The following is an 18,890-nucleotide window of genomic DNA, read 5'->3' on the forward strand; positions in this document are numbered from 1 at the left end:
CCCAGAGAGACTGAAAGAGCCAACCGGAATTTTTTTTTTTTTATGTACTACTAAATTCTTGCGGGACTGAGTGGGGACAGGTTAAATTCTTGCCCCCATGCAACTATCTACAGTGGAGTACTCCAGGACCAGCTTGAGAAAGATTGTTACTGATAACTTTTTCATGGCACTTTTGTAGAGATCCTTTGCTAGTTGAAAACAGATACACTTGCAAAGAACGAGGGTTTTCAAGTGTAGAAAGTGGGCAAAGTCAAGTGTTCACACATCTTCCCAACTTCCTACCAGAAGAATAAGGGAAATGTCCCAGTGGGTGAGGCCCAAAGCAGTTTTTTTTATTCCTAGCTCTTGAGGGCTTCTGAGTTTAAGTACACAGGTGGTGGCATATCAAACTAGAATACTTGGTATCTATGCAAACCATCCAAAACACTCAAAGAAAGAAGACAATACAACCCCTCGCCCACCCATAAAAGCCTTTGATACCTTAAATTCAGGTTATAAAGTCACAGCTAAATGTCCTACATATTAATAGATATATATTAGATTTTCAAGTATGTTACGAGTGCTTTTTGAAGGCATGCTGCAACACAGCTTCTCTGTTGGCAGAAGGAGGAGCTGCAGCGTGGGGCATGAACAAAGGAACTGGAAGCAGCCTGCACCTGTTCTGTGTTCAGTGATGTACCGTTTTGGTGGTTTATGGGCTGGGGAATAAAGGCATCTTACTCCACTGCTTAAACCAGCAAGCAGTGCTGAAGTATAAGTGAACATGTGAATGGGGCAGGAAGGACGTTCACATACAGTGAGGGTCATTCCGTTAACCATTAAACGGCCAAGGGTAGCGATCACACCATAAGATTATAGGCAGACTTGGATGCACTTAGTGCCCTCTGGATTGTTGCTTGACACTTCTCCCTCTTCAATAATTTGTTGTTTTCAAACAGACCCTCATTCCTCGGGATCCCATGAGAACCATCTGGAAATGTCAACAGTCCTGAAATATTACAGAAGTGGGAGTTAGGGATAAGCATAAGCTGGACATGTTTATGCTATAAATGTTATAAAATTGACCTGGGTGAGGGGAAAAGAAAAGGACAGTTTTTGCATAGATCTGCAATGGCTGTGTTCACAACTAATACACAGTAAAAATGGTAGGCAGAGCTGAAGTGGCACTACCACAAAATACATACCGCAGAATGCAATAATCAAAAAACATGCAAATTACTGCCACAATGTAATGGGCATCTCATTGATAAATATCACTTTTCCTGTCAGTGCCTAAGCAGTGACTGGCCCAGGCACTGACAGGGTGACATTAAAGGGCAAGCACACCACAGCATTTTACCTGCCCCATCCCAACCCCATAATTATTTGACCCTGTTCCCCTCCCATCCCCCTGCCCCAATTAAAAAAAAAAAAAAGAAAAAAAAAAGTTTCCTATGGCACCCTCTCCTCACAAATGATCAGCCCCTCCCTCCCTCCCTCCCAAACTGTTTCCCTAGTGTCTAGTGGCAACCTTCCTTCCCTCCCCCCACCCAGAATTTAAAAACAAGGATTCCTTAGCGACAGTAGCAGATGAATCTAGAGACTAATGGGTTTTGTCCATCTACCAGCAGGTGGAGATAGAGAGCGCTGAACTGAAATGCTATATAGGACATCATGCTCCTAGCCCAGTCAGTACTCTGTGTCCAGCAGGTAGATGGACGTTCCCCATGTGCACCTGGCTTCTGTGCTGCGCTTAGTTCAGTGTAGCCTTGGGGTGAGCGGCTGTGCGGTGCTGCCTTTAGGAGGAACACCTGGTCACCCCAGGTCCCTCCCCCACCCAGCTCCCTCACGAAAAAAAAAAAGCCAAACAAAAAAACAACAGGAGAGAGTCTTGGCAGGCTTAGCGGTCAGGGTTTGATTTATGTCTGTCTGATTCCCTGACCTGCTGTGGAGGATTGCTACTCAGCAGTTACTGGGGGCATAAGAGTGGTATGAGTGCAGCAGCAACTATCTGACCTTCAGCAGGACTCTAGCCTTCAGCTGGGTGAGTGTTCTGTGAGCATCATTAACAACAACAACAACAACAAAAAAAAAACACACCACCACCAGCGCCATGGCAGCAGAGCTTAAGCGCTGCTCCCGCTGTAGTAAGTGGAGAACAGCTTCTCTCCATTGTTGGAGGCTGGGCCTGCAGTAGCAGTTTTCCTGTGTGCTGGAGCAGAGTGAGGAGCCTTTGACACTGGGCGTGCCAGCGGCCATTTTGCAGCACGAGTCGGGGATGATGCTGCTGAGTTCAGCGATGGAGGATTTTAATGCCGCACAGCTGATTCCAGCTTCTGACCAGCTCAGGGTTACCGGCAGGGGCAGGCTGTCTGACCTGTTCTCCCCGGAGTTCATTTTGCTCCTTCATAGAGCTTATTTATTGAAGGAATCAAGTTAGTCTACAAGGGCTCCTAGCTTGGGGGCTTGCTGGGACCAGGGACCTCTGTGTTCTACAGCACAGCTGCCAGTGGATCCTGTCCTGAAAAGGAGGTGCTGCAACTCTGTGTCTGAAAGGGGTGGGGAGGGGTCCATGTTCCCCCCTATCTCTTCCCAGTATCTGACGGAGAGTTTTCTGGAGCCGCGTTGTTTACTCGAGTGCAGCAGGAGATGGAGGGGGAATGTCCTCAGGAGGAAGCTGAAGTCTCCTCTACAGTGAGAGTGTTTCACAAGGAGGAACTTCCCTCCTTTATCACAAAGGTTCTTCAGGCTCTTAATATTGCCACCACAGATCAGACTATTTCAGCTGCTTCCAATCCTAAAGGATAGCCAGCATTTAGAAGCCACCACTGTCTTCTCCAGTACATGAGGCCATGCTAGAGATAGCGATCCTACGAGTGACCAAGGCTATGGCTAAACTCTATCCGTTAGCCCCAATAGAACTGGATAAGCTCTGAATGCCTAAAATGGATACCTTGGTGGTGGCTTGTCACCAAGATGACCACCCTCCCCATAGAGGGAGGGGTGGCCCTGAAGGATGTTCAGTATAGGAAACTGGAGGCATCCCTTAAGCTTTCCTTTGAGGTGTCAGCCCTCTCCTTGCAAGCAGCTGTTTGTAGCTTCTATGCTACTCGAGCCAGTCTTAGTTGGGTGCAGCAGTTTGCTGATGACTTGCAGGGTGCTAAGGTTCCATTGCCCAAGACTTTACTGGATGTGGAGTTACGGCAAAGCAAATGTCTCTGGTGGTAGCTGCAAGGTGCGTACTGTGGATGTGCCATTGGGCTGCGGATTTTGCTTCTAAGCAGTGTCTGGTTAAGTTGCCCTTCAAAGGCAAGCTGTTATTTGGGGAGGCTCTTCAGAAGTTGGTCAAGGATTTGGGCAACTAAGACTCAGTGCTAGCCAGAAGATAAGGCTAAGCCTTCCCCTCGGTCGAGTTCCTCTCGGCCTAGGTTCAGGGATACATGCTGGTACCATCTAGGGCTCAGTGGTCTCTCTATTCCGCGAAGCAGCCCTTTCGACCTGATAAGTGGGCCTCGGTGCCTGCAGCCCGACCTTCCTCTGGCTCCCCATTGGCGGGGGGGGGGGGGGGGGGGGGAGGAGACTGCCCCTCTTTGGAGAGGGATAAGTTCACATCACGATGATCAGTGGGTCCTCAACATTGAGACACTTACAGGTTAGAATTCTCAGTTCCAGTCGCCCTGCAGAACCTGCTCGAGTCGGGAGCTGTAGGCCTGGTACCTCTGGATGAGCAAGAGACGGTGAGGTACTATTTACTTTGTGGTTCCCAAAGTGAAGGGAGATGCCTTCCAGCTGGTTCTTGACCTCAGAAACAGGTGCCTGAAAGCGAGGCATTTATGCATGGAAGCCCTGCAGGCGGTGATGTCAGCTGTGCAGTTTCTCATGGCTTTGGATCTCAAAAAGGCTTCCCATCTGGCTTCCGCATTGTTTCCTATGCTTTGCCGCTCTAGGACAGCATTTTCAGTTTCAAGCGCTGCCATTCAGTCTAAGCATAGCTCTGCACACCTTCTCCAAGGTCATGGTGGTAGTGGCTGCTGTTTTATGAAAACAGGGCACAAGGGTCCATCCCTATCTGGACGACTGGCTCAGAGTGTTGTTGGCTCAGCACAGCAGTCGGGCTATGTCTCGTATCATCACAGTGTTGCAGTTGTTGGGGTGGATCATCAATTTTCCCCAAGAGTCATCTAGTCCCCATTCAAGTTCTGGAACATCTCGGAATGCAGTTCAACACTGCTCGGGGCAAGGTATTAACATAGAAACAAATATTTTCTAGAGAAAGGAAGTGGTAAAATTAAAGGACATGAATTGAGGTTGTGGGGTGGCAGACTTAGGAGTAATGTCAGAAAATTCTTTTTCACGGAGAGGGTGGTAGATGCCTGGAATGACCTCCCGAGGGAGGTGGTGGAAAAAAACCAAACCAAACCGAAATCTTGTGCTGGAATTCAAAAAGGCATGGAATGAACACAGAGGATCTCTAATTAGAAAATTAATGATATAGAAGACAAAACTTAAAGGGTGGAAATGTGTTTGTATGTCAAGTGGTGCTTAGATGGCGACTGGCTGCATCAACTAAGGCAAGTGCTGGGCTGCCTTAGTTGATGCAGCCAGTCTGAGTCCTGCATATGGCGATCCAGTTTAGGATCACCATATGCAAGATTTACGGTCTTTGTCCTGTAAAATGACAAAACTGATTTGGATAGGTTGGAGTGGGCTTTGACGGCAACTACAGTAGTTGGAACATAAGGACAGAGCCGACTGGACTTTTACAGTCTATGTCCCAGAAACACCAAAGAAAGACCATGATCAAGTATATAATATGTTCATTGCCGATTTAAATCTTGAAATAATGAATGTGACTATTGGGCAGACTGGATAGACCATTCAGGTCTTTTTCTACTGTCACTTCCTATGTTACTATGATGCTGATTTTGGGAGCTCCATGCAGCCTTAGACTTGGCGGCAGATTTCTGGTGTTAAGCCCCCATGACAGACATCAGCTCACAGCTCTGCATGCTGCGGGGTACCTTATATAAGCTATTTAGTATGTATTTTAATATTCTGTGCATGGATGTCTACTGCGGCAGTGCAGAAGCCCTTTCAGCATACAACAGCCATAACATAGTAGATGACGGCAGAAAAAGACCTGTACGGTTCATCCAGTCTGCCCAACAAGACAACTTATATGTGCTACTTTTTGTGTATATCTTACTTTGATTTGTACCTGTGCTCTTCAGGGCACAGACCGTAAACTGCTCTTAAGGGTGTACTGTAGTCTGTGGCAGCTTTCTGCATTGGTCCCTATGCTTGCACAACACTTTCCTGCACGTCACCTTCATAGGAAATACTATACACAACAGTTCTGCTTATGACTGTGGTCAGACAGATCAATCCACAGTACTTGTGGGCTCCCTTCAGAATTTCCTCTTTGAAAATGATGTTGGGCCAGTGCCAATGAGGAGTCTCTACCCTGTACACTTTGCATACGCAAAATATGCATGGTAGGCGTGGCACAAAGCAAAAATCCTGGTGCTTACTTTCTCTTACCTGGGGACGGTCAGGATCAATTTTCAAATAGGGCTTTCTTTGTGGGTCAACACATGCTTATCCATGGAGATTCCCTTTAATAAAGCTGCCCCTATAACAGTTCACATAGGACTAAGTATAGCTCTGTTTAGCCACGGGAAGGACCAAGATGTTGCTAGACCTTTAAAATCAAAGCAATAAACTTACTGTCTCAATCTAGACAGGAGACACTACGGAAATGAAACTTAAACCTGGATTCATGGACTATAAAAAAGAAAGAAAGACTCAGAAAAGGAACCAAGCTTACCATAACCTTCCACCCGGCCACTTTTGAACTCCCCCTCAAATTTCATGTTGTCATAGCGGGTGAAGACTCCAGCACCCTGGAACTTTCCCTGGACAAACTCCCCTTCGTACCTGCAAACAGAAGTTCCATGAAGTTCAGGAAACAAACACCTACCCCACAGTTTTGAGGAATTGATCATTTCTAGTCTGCCTTGTCCAGGGCGGAGTACAAACATACATAAAATCAGGAGAAATCCAATACTGATGTACTTGGGGGGAAGAGACACATTCAGGTGGAAGTCTCCTTGCCTTCTTCCTTCCTCAAATCCAGAACTGTCTTTCAGAACCACTCAATAAAATAAAAAAAAAAATCAAATCAAGGTGAGTACCATTCAGGTAGCCACACTGCGTCAAGGAGAATGCCAACTCAACCAGATGCACAGAATCAAAACCATAGAATGGTAAACTACACATAGGTGCTTCTGGGTCTTTAGACAATACCAGCACTAAAGCAGCCAAAGTCAAAAATTAGTGTGAATGTATGCAGCTGAACACACCTAAACTAGGGTGACAAACAAATACATGCCTACTTGTTACATCCCATGTGTACAAGCATCCACAACTTTTATTAACAGTCTTTTATGGGAATACAACAGTGTTTAAATGCTAAAACCTTTATTAAAAAAATTAACCTTGGAAAAGTTCAGTTTTAGTGCACAAACCAATAAAGCAAAGATACTTACCTGGAACAAGTATTCTCCAAGGACAGCAGGTCCTATATTCTCACATATGTGTAACAATTCACGTTGCCCAGTCTGGAGCTTGTAATAAGTATTTCAGAACTTTTTGAGCACAAGTCATGCTCCACCGCACATGCACGAGTGCCTTTCTGCCCGCGAGAGTGCGGGACCAACAGTACAATATTATAGCATATTACAAAGAGGAGACAACACCAAGGGGAGGTATGTGAGACTATAAGGCCTGCTGTCCTCAGAATACCTGCTACAGGTATTTTCACTTTCTCCAAGGACAAGCAGGCCTATAATCCTCTCATTTGGAAATCCCTAGCTATCAGGCTCACTGAAAACCACCAGTGGTGAACTGAACCTCGCAATATGAGTGTGCAACCTGGAATAGAACAAAATGGGCCTAGGAAGTTGGGGTTGGATTCTAGACCCCAAACAAATTCTGCAGTACTGTTTGTCCAAACTGACTATCACGTCGGGTATCCTGCTCAAGGCAGTAATGAGATGTGAATATGTGGACTGAAGACCATGTTGCAGCCTTGCAAATTTCTTCAATGGAGGTTCACCTCAAGTGGGCTACCGACACAGCCATGGCTCTGACATTGAGCCTTGACATGACCCTCAAGGGTCAGCCCAGCCTGGGCATAAGTGAAAGAAATCAGTCAGCCAATTACAGATTGTGTGTTTCCTGATGGCGCCCCCCCATTCTGTTGGGATCAAATGAAATAATAAGCTGGGTGGACTATCTGTGGGTCCTAGTCTGCTCCAAATAAAAGGCCAATGATTGCTTGCAGTCCAAGGTGTGCACTCTTGCCAGGATAGGCACGAGGTCAGGGAAAGAATGTTGGCAAGACTATTGACTGGCTCAGATGCAACTCAGACACAACCTTAGGCAGGAACTTAGGGTGCATACGGAGGACTACTTTGTTGTGATGAAACTTGGTATAAGGTGCATTCACTACTATGGCCTGAAGCTCACTGACCTTGTGAGCTGAAGTAACAGCACCAAAAATATGACTTTCCAGGTCAAAGTATTCAGATGGAAGGAATCAAGTGATTCAAAAGCAGCTTTCATAAGCTGTGTGAAAACGACAACGGAATGCTTATCAACAGCAAACCTCTCATGAAGCGAACTAGAGGCTATCCAGAGGTAGCTTACCCTCTGCATGTTGATAAGAACTAACTGTACCAAGGTGAACCCTTACCGAGTTAGTCTTAAGGCCAGACAAAGGTGTAGAAGGTATTCAAGCAGAGTCTGTGTAGGGAAGAAACAGGATCTAGGGCCTTGCCCTCACACCAGGTGGCAAACCTCCAGTTGAAAGAGTAACATCTCTTAGTGGAATATTTCCTGGAAGCCAGTTAAGACTCTTGAGACACCCGCTGGAAGATACAAGGAAGCATATTCTAAGTTCTCAACATCCGGGCCATGAGGATCACAGACTGGAGGTTGGGATGCAGAAAAGGTCCCTCGTTCTGCTTGATGAGGGTTGGAACACACTCCAGTCTCCACAGTTCTTTGGAGGATAACTCCAGAAGATGGAACCAGATCTGTTGGGGCCAGTGGAGTGATCAGAATCATGGTCCCACAGCCTTTTTTGAGTTTCAGCAAAGTCTTCCCCAGAGAGGTATGAGAGGATATGCACACAGGAGACCATTCCCCCAATGAAGGAGGAAGGCATCCAACTTGTCTGTGATGGGCCTGGAGCAAAACTGAGGAACTTTGTGATTGATCTGAGTGGCAAAGATATTCACCCATGCTCAGAAGATCTTGCTGGCAGCGCCCATGTTGAGACACCACTCATGTGGTTGATTGACCCTGCTTAGTGTCTGCCAGGCTGTTGGATCTGCCTGCCAGATAAGTGGCCCCGAGGGAGCATTCCAAGGTGGCCTGCCAAATGCCACATCCAGATGGCCTCCAGACACAGAGGATGTGAACCGGTGTGCCCCCTGCTTGTTGGTATAGTACATTGCAACCTGACTGACCAAATTGTACTCATTCAGACAGATAACCAGCCAATCTCTGAAAGCCTGTAGAGTGTTCCAGATCACCAGCAGCTCCAGAAGGTTGATGTGGAGGACTGTCTTCTGGGTCTACCAAGCACCCTGTGAAGTCCGCCTAAATGAGCTCCCAACCCCAGGTGGGATGCCTCCGTTATCAGCACCTTTTGAAGCTGAGGAATTTGGAATAAGTCCTAGAGTCAATTTGGATCGAATTGTCCAAACAAAGCAGAGTGAACCAGCTCTGGAGACACTCAGATGACATCCTCCAGGCTCCTTGTGGCCCGACACCACTGGGAAGCTAGGGTCCACCAAGCAGCTCTCATGTGAAGACGTGCTATGGGTGGCCCAGCAACATCTGCCAAGCTGTGACCTGCTGACTGGCTTGACTGAGCGGCAAGGGAGACAAATGTCTGCCTGCGTCACAGGGAGAAACGCTTGAACCTGCTGTGCATCTAGCAGGACTACAATGAACTCCAATTGCTGAATAGGAATCTAATGGGACTTTGCACCGTCCCTCAACGTGCTCTTCATTAGCCAATCGTTCGGATAGTGATGCTGCGACTACTGCAAGACACTTGGTGAAAACCTTGGAAGCCGAGAGGCCAAAAGGCAACACAAGATACTGGAAGTGATATGTCCCCAGCCAAAACTGAAGATATTTCCTGTGAGCTGGAAGTATCGAGATGTGAGTGTAAACATCCTTTAAGTCCAGAGAGCATAGCCAATTTTTTACCTGAATCATGGGGAGAAGGGTGCCCAGGGAAACCATCCTGAACTTTTCTTTGGCCAGGAATTTGTTCAGGGCCCTTAGGGGGGATGACCTATCTTCTTTTGCACAAAGAAGTACTTGGAATAGAATCCCTTCTTCCCCTGGTGGAACGGGCTCGACTGCATGGGCCTCTAGAAGGGCAGAGAGTTATTCTGCAAGTACCTGCTTGTGCTGACAGCTGAAGTGATGTGCTCTTTGTGGACAATCTGGTGATCTCTGCCGCCAACGCAGGGCGTAACTGAGACAGACTAGTTGAAGAACCCACCGGTCGGAGGTTACAAGGGGCCACCTTTCTTGAAAGAACTTCAGCATGCTTCCTGAGAATTGTCCATTTAAACCTGAGCAGAAAAAAAAGCTGTTTCCTCGTTTAGCTATGTCCTGTTACAATAGCGCACACACTGACAATGTGAGAGTGTGACAACTGCTTAATGCACATTCTCCCATGCAGATTCCATAAAATAAACTGCTAAGCTACAGGTCCAAAGTGCTGTATCCAGAAAACACCAACCTTGAACCATCTGGGAAGGTCAACACTCCACAGCCACTGAATAGTCCATTCTCAAACTGGCCCAAATAGATGCTCCCATCTGCAAATGTTAGCTGGCCCATACCATGCCTGCGGCCTGAAAATAAAAAGATAGATTAAGTTAGAAAACAAAAAAAAAATATGTCAAAGACCCCAGTAATATCCTTACAATATGATACAGACCAGATATATACTGGAGCCAACCTATGGTGAAAATTGGTACCTGTTAATTTCCTTTCCTCTAGTCCAGTCCACACTAGAGGGTTGCTTCCCTTTGCTAGCAGATGGAGGCAGAGAAATTTGACTATTCCAGAGACATCATTGTTAAAAGAACTGGTGCTAATTCCAAAATCAAAAGTCATAGAACCAAACCATAACCAAACAACATGCAGAAACTAGGATCCACAGAACCCCCAAAGGAGCTCTCTGTAAGGTATCTATAATGTACAGCCAGATTGACAAGCCAGAATCTGCTCAGTTAGAACCCAGGCCACAAACTTCCTGGGAGGGATGTTGGACTGCTCTCAAGGAAAGGAATATAAACAGGTAAGAATAAATTCACCTTCCTTATTCTGCAAACCAGCCCACTCTAGTGGGATGTACCAACGCTTTATCCCTCAGAGTGGGAAATAGACAAGGCCTCCACTAAAACCTTCTTTGACAAACATCTATCCTATAATGTCCATTGAAGGTGTGTAACAATGACCATGCTGATGCCTTTCAGATTATCTTCTGGAAAAACTGCTCTAGCCTCTACACAAGCAGCCACCAGTGACCTAGATGAATACACCCAGAGTGCTACCAGGAACACTTTGTGATTGAGAAAGTATGCCGGCTCAATTGCTACCTTAATCCATCAATGATTGACTTGGATACCACCTGTCCTTTATGTGGCCCACCAAACACAAAGACAACTTGATCTTCTGAAAACTGTTGAACTCCAGGTATCTAAGCAGAGTCCCAGATACATCTAACTTATGGAGATCCCTCCCCATCACCTCCTGCTCCGGAGACCTGAATTCTAGAAGAGACTACTTTCATCAAGAAGGAAGAAACTGTGTAAACAGACACCAATTCTTCTGAGACATTTAAGGGCTGTTGACATTAACAAATGGCCTATAAACAGACATGCTGACCAAAAATGCCACAAAGAATGATGCTTTCAAGGACAGGTCACAAACACCCTCTTTAAAATGGGCAGTGGGATACATACCTGACATCAAAATCTCTTTTGGGAAGTACAAACTCCCCCCTCAAATCATAAGTCAGGAACCTTGGAATACACACTTATTCTGATTCCCCAAATCCAAGCAACCCTCAAGAGCAGCTTCTACTATTTGCGACAACTATGCTGCCTCTTCTCCTTATATTGAGAAGGTAAATCTTATCCTAGTTGTGCATGCCATATCAAGACTGGATTACTGCAATGCACTATACAACGACTACATAGGGCCTGCACCACCTCCAATTGATTCAGAATGCTGCAGCAAGTCTCATAGAAGGTTGCAAGTGATGTGACCACATCACACCATTTTTGCAAAACCTTAACTGGCTACCAGTACAATATAGGACCAAATTTAAAACTATGTCTGATCTTCAAGGCCCTTAAAGGAAATGGCCCAAGAGTACTTGAAGAACAGGATGACCCTCTACACACTGCCATTACACATTCTGGATTGCACTGTCTGAAAGGCTCCGCTTAATAGAAGACTATCTCTACTTCAGGAAGCAGGTGAAAGCTTGGCTCTTCAATGGAAGTAGTAACTTGTTAGTTTCACTCACACACACAAGAAGTGACACAGGCTGCACATATTGCATCAGGACATGTTTATCTACTCTTACTCTAGCTGGAATAATATTTAACCATCTCTTTGACCTCATGTGCAAATTTCTTTAAATTAGTCATCTTATTTCTAATTTCTCTTACATTATCTATATGTTCTATCTTTGCTTATACCCTTCACTGTCAATTAAAATGTTCTATTACATATTGTGTTGACATTTTAAGTAGTATACAATGCCATGCTTTGTATTGTTACTTGAATATTTTTACGGCTGTAATTGTCTATTGCTCATGTTTGAGTTATTCTTAATGTACACCACCTTGAGTGAATTCCTTCAAAAAGGCAGTAAATAAATCCTAATAAATAAATAAATAACTATGGAGGTACGTGCAGCCATGGAGCACACAACTGGTAAGCAGCTTCAGCTTATTTTAGATAAATTGGATGGAGCAAAGGTTCACCACACTCACCAAGGATCTTCAGGCCATCAGGACTGTGGAGGATGAGGTGCACAAGCTGGAACATGACAAGCCTCAGGTGGCTGTGAAACTGGACTAGCTTGGATGTAATACCCACAAGCGAGCCTTTTCCAGTAGAAATTAGCTTAGATGACAGGATCGATGATTTAGAAAACAGCGCTAGGAGAAACAACCTCCATTTCGTGGGATTGTCTGAATCCTTGTTGGAGCTTGATTTGTGGGGATTTTTAGAAATTGGCTGGTACAATCCCTTAATCTTCTGCTACTGGCAGATCTTTTGAGGATCAAATGGGCACATGACACAGAATACAGCAAGACCATGGGTGATCATCATTAATCTGTTGAACTATGCTCATAAAACTGAAATTTTGCAGGCTTCAGAGGTGGGAAAGAGTTAATCTATAAAGGTATGCCTGTCCTTTGCTTTCAGGACTACTCTGCAGTGGTCTCCTTAGAAAGGAAAGCCTATACTAAGTTTGTGCAATGGGAGATCTGTTTCACTTTGGCATACTCTGCTAAGCTTCGAATTTCCCATAATGGAACATTTAAAGTTTTTCACTCTGCAACTGAAGCCGCCAAATTTGTGGTCCAGCTGGAGACTCCTCTTCAGGGCTAATGTAGAGAAATTTTTCACAAGATTTCTACTGGAATCTGTTTTTGTAGTCAGGACGATCAGGCAGCTTTGCATGGATTAACATATTGAGACTTGGCTTGGACTCGGACCAGGCTTGTACAATCAAATAATAATAATAATTTATCTTTACTTTGCCTTGGTGTTAGTGCAGACCCTGGTACAGTACAATGGCCAGTAACATGATTCTCTTCCTTGCAACGAATGGGACTGTAGGATTTTTTTTCCCTCTGCTTTTGATCTTGCCATGGTGTTAGTGTGGACCTGGAACTGATTTACTCCTCAGGATGGTACTGCACAATGGCCATTTTCCCGATTTCTCTTCTTAGCAACGCAAGGGACCTCAGATTTTTTTTTTTTTTTTTGCTATAGGCATTAGCAGCTTGTCTCCAATTGCTGGATTTTTAAAAATATTCAGTGCAGATAACTTTTGTAGTTTGGTCCCTCTACCTCAAGTGGTTTCTTTTGTTTTTCTGTTACATCAGGGTTTTCTATTGAGCTTGGAGTTAGACCCTTATGCAGGGGAGTTCCTAGTTTTCAGTTCTTATGTTCTGGGGTCTGTTTTGTGGAATTTGGTATATGGGGGATCGGGTCCTTCGGGATAGTGACACCCTTATAGGTGGTTGTGACTATAGGGGTGGGGAGGTTAATAGGGTTGCTGACGGTAGTAGAGGGCTTATACCTATGGGGGATTCTTTGATTGGCTGTGGGCAAGGCATCAATGGCTGTTATAGAGGGCTTGTAGGGAAGATTAGTCCCTTTTTCTACATTGCTGGAGGGTTGGTGGCTGGGACACTCCTCTGGTTTTAGTTGTTGGAGATTGATGAGTTATTCTCTTGGCCACCTTCAGTTCTATGTCTCTTAACATCTATACCTGGAATGTGGGGGGCATACAGTCACCTGTCAAGTGCCAGAAAATCCTGGGGATTCTGTACAAGCAGGGGGCATCTGTAGCTTTTTTTTTTTCTCTTCAGGGAACCCATTTGGATGCCATAGAACATAGGAAGCTCTGTAGATGGTGGGTTGGGAATATTTTCATGCACCTGTTCGAAAAAAAACTGGTGTGATCATTCTTATTAGAAAAGGAATTCAGGTGGTCACTCATAAGGTTGTTGCGGATCCTGGGGAGAGGTTTGTAATTGTCTTGGTATCTTTATGTAATGTTTATACACCAAACACATATGACAAGCATTTTTACACATCTTTGTTGAAAGCGCTGCATCCATAGCAGTTCCCATTATTATGGGGGGGCAATTTCAATGAAGTCCATGATAGTACCCTGGATAGATCTCACGGAGTGGGGAAATTATGTCGGAATTCCTTGGTGGGGGGGGAGGGTGGCTTATCAGACTATGTGGGGGCACTGGACTTTGTGGAGGATGATTCATCCTACTAACGGATTATACTCACCTGTCATGAGCGCATTCCACCATGCCCAGAATTGATTATATCCCGATTACTAGGGGTCTCTCTATTGATGTGGTCTCAGCCACCCTAGGGCCCATTGAGGCATCTCATGCTTGGGTAGAATTGGTGCCTGGGGCTATCGGTGGGTCTGGGGAGGATGCCCCCAATGGCAATTTTCTGCCAAGCTATAGAAACAACCACCCCAGTTTTTGGATTACATAGACAAATGGAAACTTTATGAGGCCAGCAATCAGGTACATGTAAATGACCCAATTCTTTACTGGGAGACGGCAAAAGCCATCTTGAGAAGCGAGAGGCGAAATGCCTATTCGAGTTTTCGGAAAGCCCAGAATAGAGAATTGTTATGTTTAGAGAGACAGTCACCCAACTGCACAAATTTTATGGGCAACTTCTGACTATGCAGAATAAAACCTTGCTTTTAGAGGTCCAGCAGGCATTGAATTCGCTACTATACCACTTGACCCAAAGTCTACTGATTATTACAAAGTTTGCCTATATAATCATGGTAATAGAAATGGCCAGCTCGAGCCAGAGGCCCCAACAAAATTCTAGCTCTCCAAGATAGTACTGGAGCATGTGGATGCTGGCAATAATCATATTTTTAGGTCATTTTTTGCCAATTTGTATTCCACTTCTTCTGACTTATCTTGATAGTGATATTTATCTATCCAGCCTTGATTTACCCCTGATTTCTTCTGTCAACTTGGAGATGCTTAATGCGTACATCCGCTTGGAGGAGATGGAATGGGCCCATATGACAACGCCCTCTGAAGAAGGTGCCAGGGCCCGACGGATTCAGGAGCAAGTTTTATAAGCTATTGAGGGACAGCATTGCCCCTATACTTATGACAGTGTTTAATGCCTTCATTGATATAGGTTCTTGCCAGACACACAGACTGGCCCAGCTCATCACTTTGTTAAAGCCAGGCAGGGATCCAGAGAGACTAGAGTCCTATCAGCCCATATCCCTGTTAAATTTTGAGGCCAAGTTGTTTGCAAAAGTCACGGCCAACAGACAACTTCAAGTGTTGCCCTTTTTGGTGGCAAGTGGGTTTTGTCTGATTGGGTGGTCTCCAAAAATATCAAAAAGATCTTGGTGGCATTTGAGATGGCAAATCATGGGAGGGCCCCTTCATTGCTTGTCAATTTTGACACTGAAAAAGCATTTGACCGGGTGGTGAGGGTTCCTTCATGGAGTGTTGGCAGCATATGTTATCAGGGGTCTGTTCGCACAGGCTATTTGGGTGCTGTATTCTGCCCCTCAGGCTAGGGTGTGGGCCAATGGTAGTTTGTTGACTCCTTTTGAGGTCCAGCAGGCTACAAGGCAAGGTTGTCCCTCTGTCTCCGCTGCTCTTTGTTTTAACCCTTGACCACAGAGATTCAGGCAAGTCTAGAGATTGTGGGCCTAGAGGTGTGTGTGTTGTGTGTGTGTAGGGGGGGGGGGAGGGGTAGTTTCAAGACTGCAGCACAAGTTAGTTTAATCTGCAGGAACCTCAGAAGTCATTGTCAGCTTTTGTTAAATAGCTGAATACTGTGATTTTGCTTTTCATCTAAATGAAGCATTGGCAGAGACACATGACAGAGTAGTTAGCAGGGCCTTTCCCACTTCAAGGGGCACAGGGTTTTTTTTGTTATCTGGGAGTGGAGTCTGTCCATGGATTCATCTCAACTCTATCAGTTGAAAGTAGACAAAGCATCTACAGGACACATGAAAACAGCTGGCTCAGTGGGCTCACTTGCATCTCTTGGTGGGAAGAATTAAATTATATCTGTGATGAAACAGTGAGTTTTCAGGCTTGTGAACTGTAAATAAATAACTTCATGAAAATGTATTTCTAATTAGCCAGCAGATGGCACTTGTTTTAAAGCTGTTGCAGAAAGACTTTTCTAGTCACTTATAGAAAGGCAATCTGCAGTATCATTGGCCAGATACTTTCAAAGTTGATGCCCTGGGGCTCTGATTGGCCCTTGACTTCAATCTAGACAGGAGGGAAGTACTGGATTTTCATTAATCTTGGTGTAAGGTACAGAGGAGAAACATCTCTGTCCTGAGATCCTGTTCAAGGTTGGTGAACAGTTATGTTTCTGCACTCCCCAGGTAGTAACAAATGTTAGATAAGGTTAGCTGTTATTGCTTGCTATACTTTTCCATCGTGTTTTTTTTTTCAAATGTTCACTGTTCAACTTTTTCATGATAAATAAACCTATAGTTTATTAGTTCTGATGTCCTGAACTGATTAAAGAATCCTGGTTTGTGTTTTGGGGTCTGTGGGTACTTTCTAGGAACGGTGGGACCCTGGAGTGTGGCCCCAGTGTCCTAGAAATCACGAGGGAATAACCTGTGAGTGGGAGACTAGCCCAGAAGCAAGCTGGACCCAGTCGGTGGGAGGAGGGTGTTAGTACAGAGCATGTGCCCAGCTGCAGGCAGGCTTGAGCAGTGCTGGGGACAAGACCCTCCAGGTGGCCGCAGGCTAATCCCAGGTGGGTGCTAGGCATTTAGTGACAATATCGTACGATTATCTTTCCACGTTGGCTCTATGTCTTAGACTCTTCCCTTGCGCTTAGTGCGAAAAGACATCAAGGCTGCACAAAAGTTGGTAAGTGCTTTTTGTTGGTCTGGTACTTCCCACCCCTAATGCACCGTCATATCCGGGACTACAAAAATATATGGAAGCAGAAGAGAAGAATATGTCTGTATGTCTCTCAGAAACAGGTAAGTTATTGGTCCTGGGGTGCCTCTCTGCATGGCGGTTCTGTGGTTCAGATCTTCCCTGGACTAAATCTACTGATACAAAATGGCTCCTTTTGCCTCAGATGACACTGCTGCTCCTGCATGAGATCTTTACTTCAGTTTTGAATTACATGATTTTACACTAAAATTTTTCAAACAGCAATTTAGCACAGCTTGCTACGTTGAGAGCAATTTCTGATCTGGTGGGATTACATGTAGTTTGTGTGTTAGCCGTACCATCATTGAGTACAATGATTATACTGTGGATTTAACATTGCTTCTGATGCAGTAAGTTTTAGCACATAAAAACCAAAAGTAGACTGCCATGTTAAAAATAGCTATTTATGTACAGGCCCTGTCAGGTAGAGCCCGCAGCTTACTAGTGAATTCACTCACAATATAGCTTGTGACAAAAAGAAGAGTTGGTAGAATAGGCTGACGTGGGAGGGAGGAGGGTGGGCAAGGAGATGGGAGGGAGGGGGGGGATGTGTGTTGTGTTTATGCTGCAGCAGATGAAAACAGAGTTAAGGTAAAGAAATGTGGTTTTTATAGGAGAGTAATAAAACTCAGCACACAGAATGACACCAGTGATTTATATTTATTTTTAAACATTGTTACATAATGTTTAGGTCACTCATTGATACATGTCAAAAATCACAGGCAGAGTTATTGACCATAGTCATGTGTAACTCGGTTGCATGCATATGCCATTGTTAATTCATATAGTAATATGGAGGGGAAGAGGGGGGGGGAAAGGTGAGGGGAGAAATAAAAGAAAAATTGATGATAGTAGTCTTGCTGTATTAGTACAGGATGGTAATGTTAATTGTTTGAGTTATTATGTTTAACATGGAATGGTGCCGTTTCTGCATTCATCAATAAAAATTATTAAACCTAAAAACTATTTATTACATTAGCCTTCATGTGCACCAGGGGTTCCAAGTCATAGCTACCCACCCAGTGGTCTGTCTGTTCAGCATCCATACAAAATCTCATCCACTGGACTTTGTGCAACTGTGTTTGGTTATTTTAATTAAAGGCAACCATGAGTTTGCTCTAGTGCTAGCAGAACATTTGCTCTCAAACATTTTGGGCCAAAGAAAAGGGACTGAACTTAGCTAGGACCAAACCACTACTCACCTTCCTTCCACTCACCATCATACTCTTCCCCACTGGAGTAGGTGAAGGAGCCTTTGGTTAGGGTCATACTTTCAGGTCAGGCAGAGAACAGCTGTAAGGACACAACCAGAAGATTAGCTTGTATTCCTACATTATCTCATCCAAGAGATTTCAGAACTCTGACATTACTGTGCAAAGCTGCATTACCAGTGGAAGGACAGCATATGCCAGTTTCTGAAGAGTAGAACTGGCCCAGTTATTGAAGTAATGGAAGAGAACCAGCTCTATATGAATGTGTAATACAGGCGGCAATTGCTCTTGAAGTAATCGAAAAACGGAGACTCTGTTGAGCAGCCAACCGCTGTGCTACCAACAAGATAAGTGTTAGCCTTTTCATAAAGATATACATTTTTACTGGTGCAGCATCCTGGTAAGGAAATTTTTGCTTGGTGTTATTGTTTGAGATTGAAAACAGGATTTGTTTATGGACACCTTGCACCACTGAACTGCACATATCTGATTTGAAAGCGCTTAGAGTGCCCTATAATGTAAGGAGAGCACTATGAATACCCCATTTTATTTCTAGCATTTTGAAATCAGTGGCTCTGACTCAGGCGAGTCCTTACCGAAGATCCTCCATATTTTATACTATTACTGTTGCCACCCGTATTCTCGTTACACATTCATATAGGGTGGGTTCTCTTATTCCATTATTGTGACTATCTACTACTACTACTTAACATTTCTAGAGTGCTACTAGGGTTACGCAGCGCTGTACAAATTAACAAAGAAGGACGGTCCCTGCTCAAAGGAGCTTACAATCTAAAGGATGAAATGTCAAGTTGGGGTAGTCTAGATTTCCTAGGTAGAGGTGTAGTGGTTAGGTGCCGAA

At 44.7% G+C, this 18,890-nt stretch overlaps 1 protein-coding gene across 2 annotated transcripts; it reads right to left on the reverse strand.

Moving 5' to 3' along the window:
- Positions 1 to 88: 88 nt before the first annotated feature.
- On the reverse strand, positions 89 to 18,112 carry MORN4 (MORN repeat containing 4). 2 transcript variants are annotated; one of them, XM_030204791.1, is made up of 4 exons: positions 18,035 to 18,112; positions 9,809 to 9,923; positions 5,807 to 5,916; positions 89 to 988 (listed from the first exon to the last, which is right to left on the reverse strand). In XM_030204791.1, the coding sequence occupies exons 1-4, from the start codon at positions 18,084 to 18,086 to the stop codon at positions 840 to 842; spliced, it is 426 nt and encodes a 141-aa protein (XP_030060651.1). In that variant the 5' UTR covers positions 18,087 to 18,112; the 3' UTR covers positions 89 to 839. The 2 variants fall into 2 exon arrangements, with proteins under 2 accessions (XP_030060651.1, XP_030060650.1); XM_030204790.1 differs by having other exon boundaries at positions 18,020 to 18,106.
- Between the last annotated feature and the right edge of the window lie 778 nt (positions 18,113 to 18,890).

This window comes from Microcaecilia unicolor, chromosome 5 (assembly GCF_901765095.1).
Source record: "Microcaecilia unicolor chromosome 5, aMicUni1.1, whole genome shotgun sequence".
Classification (NCBI taxonomy): Eukaryota; Metazoa; Chordata; class Amphibia; order Gymnophiona; family Siphonopidae; genus Microcaecilia; species Microcaecilia unicolor.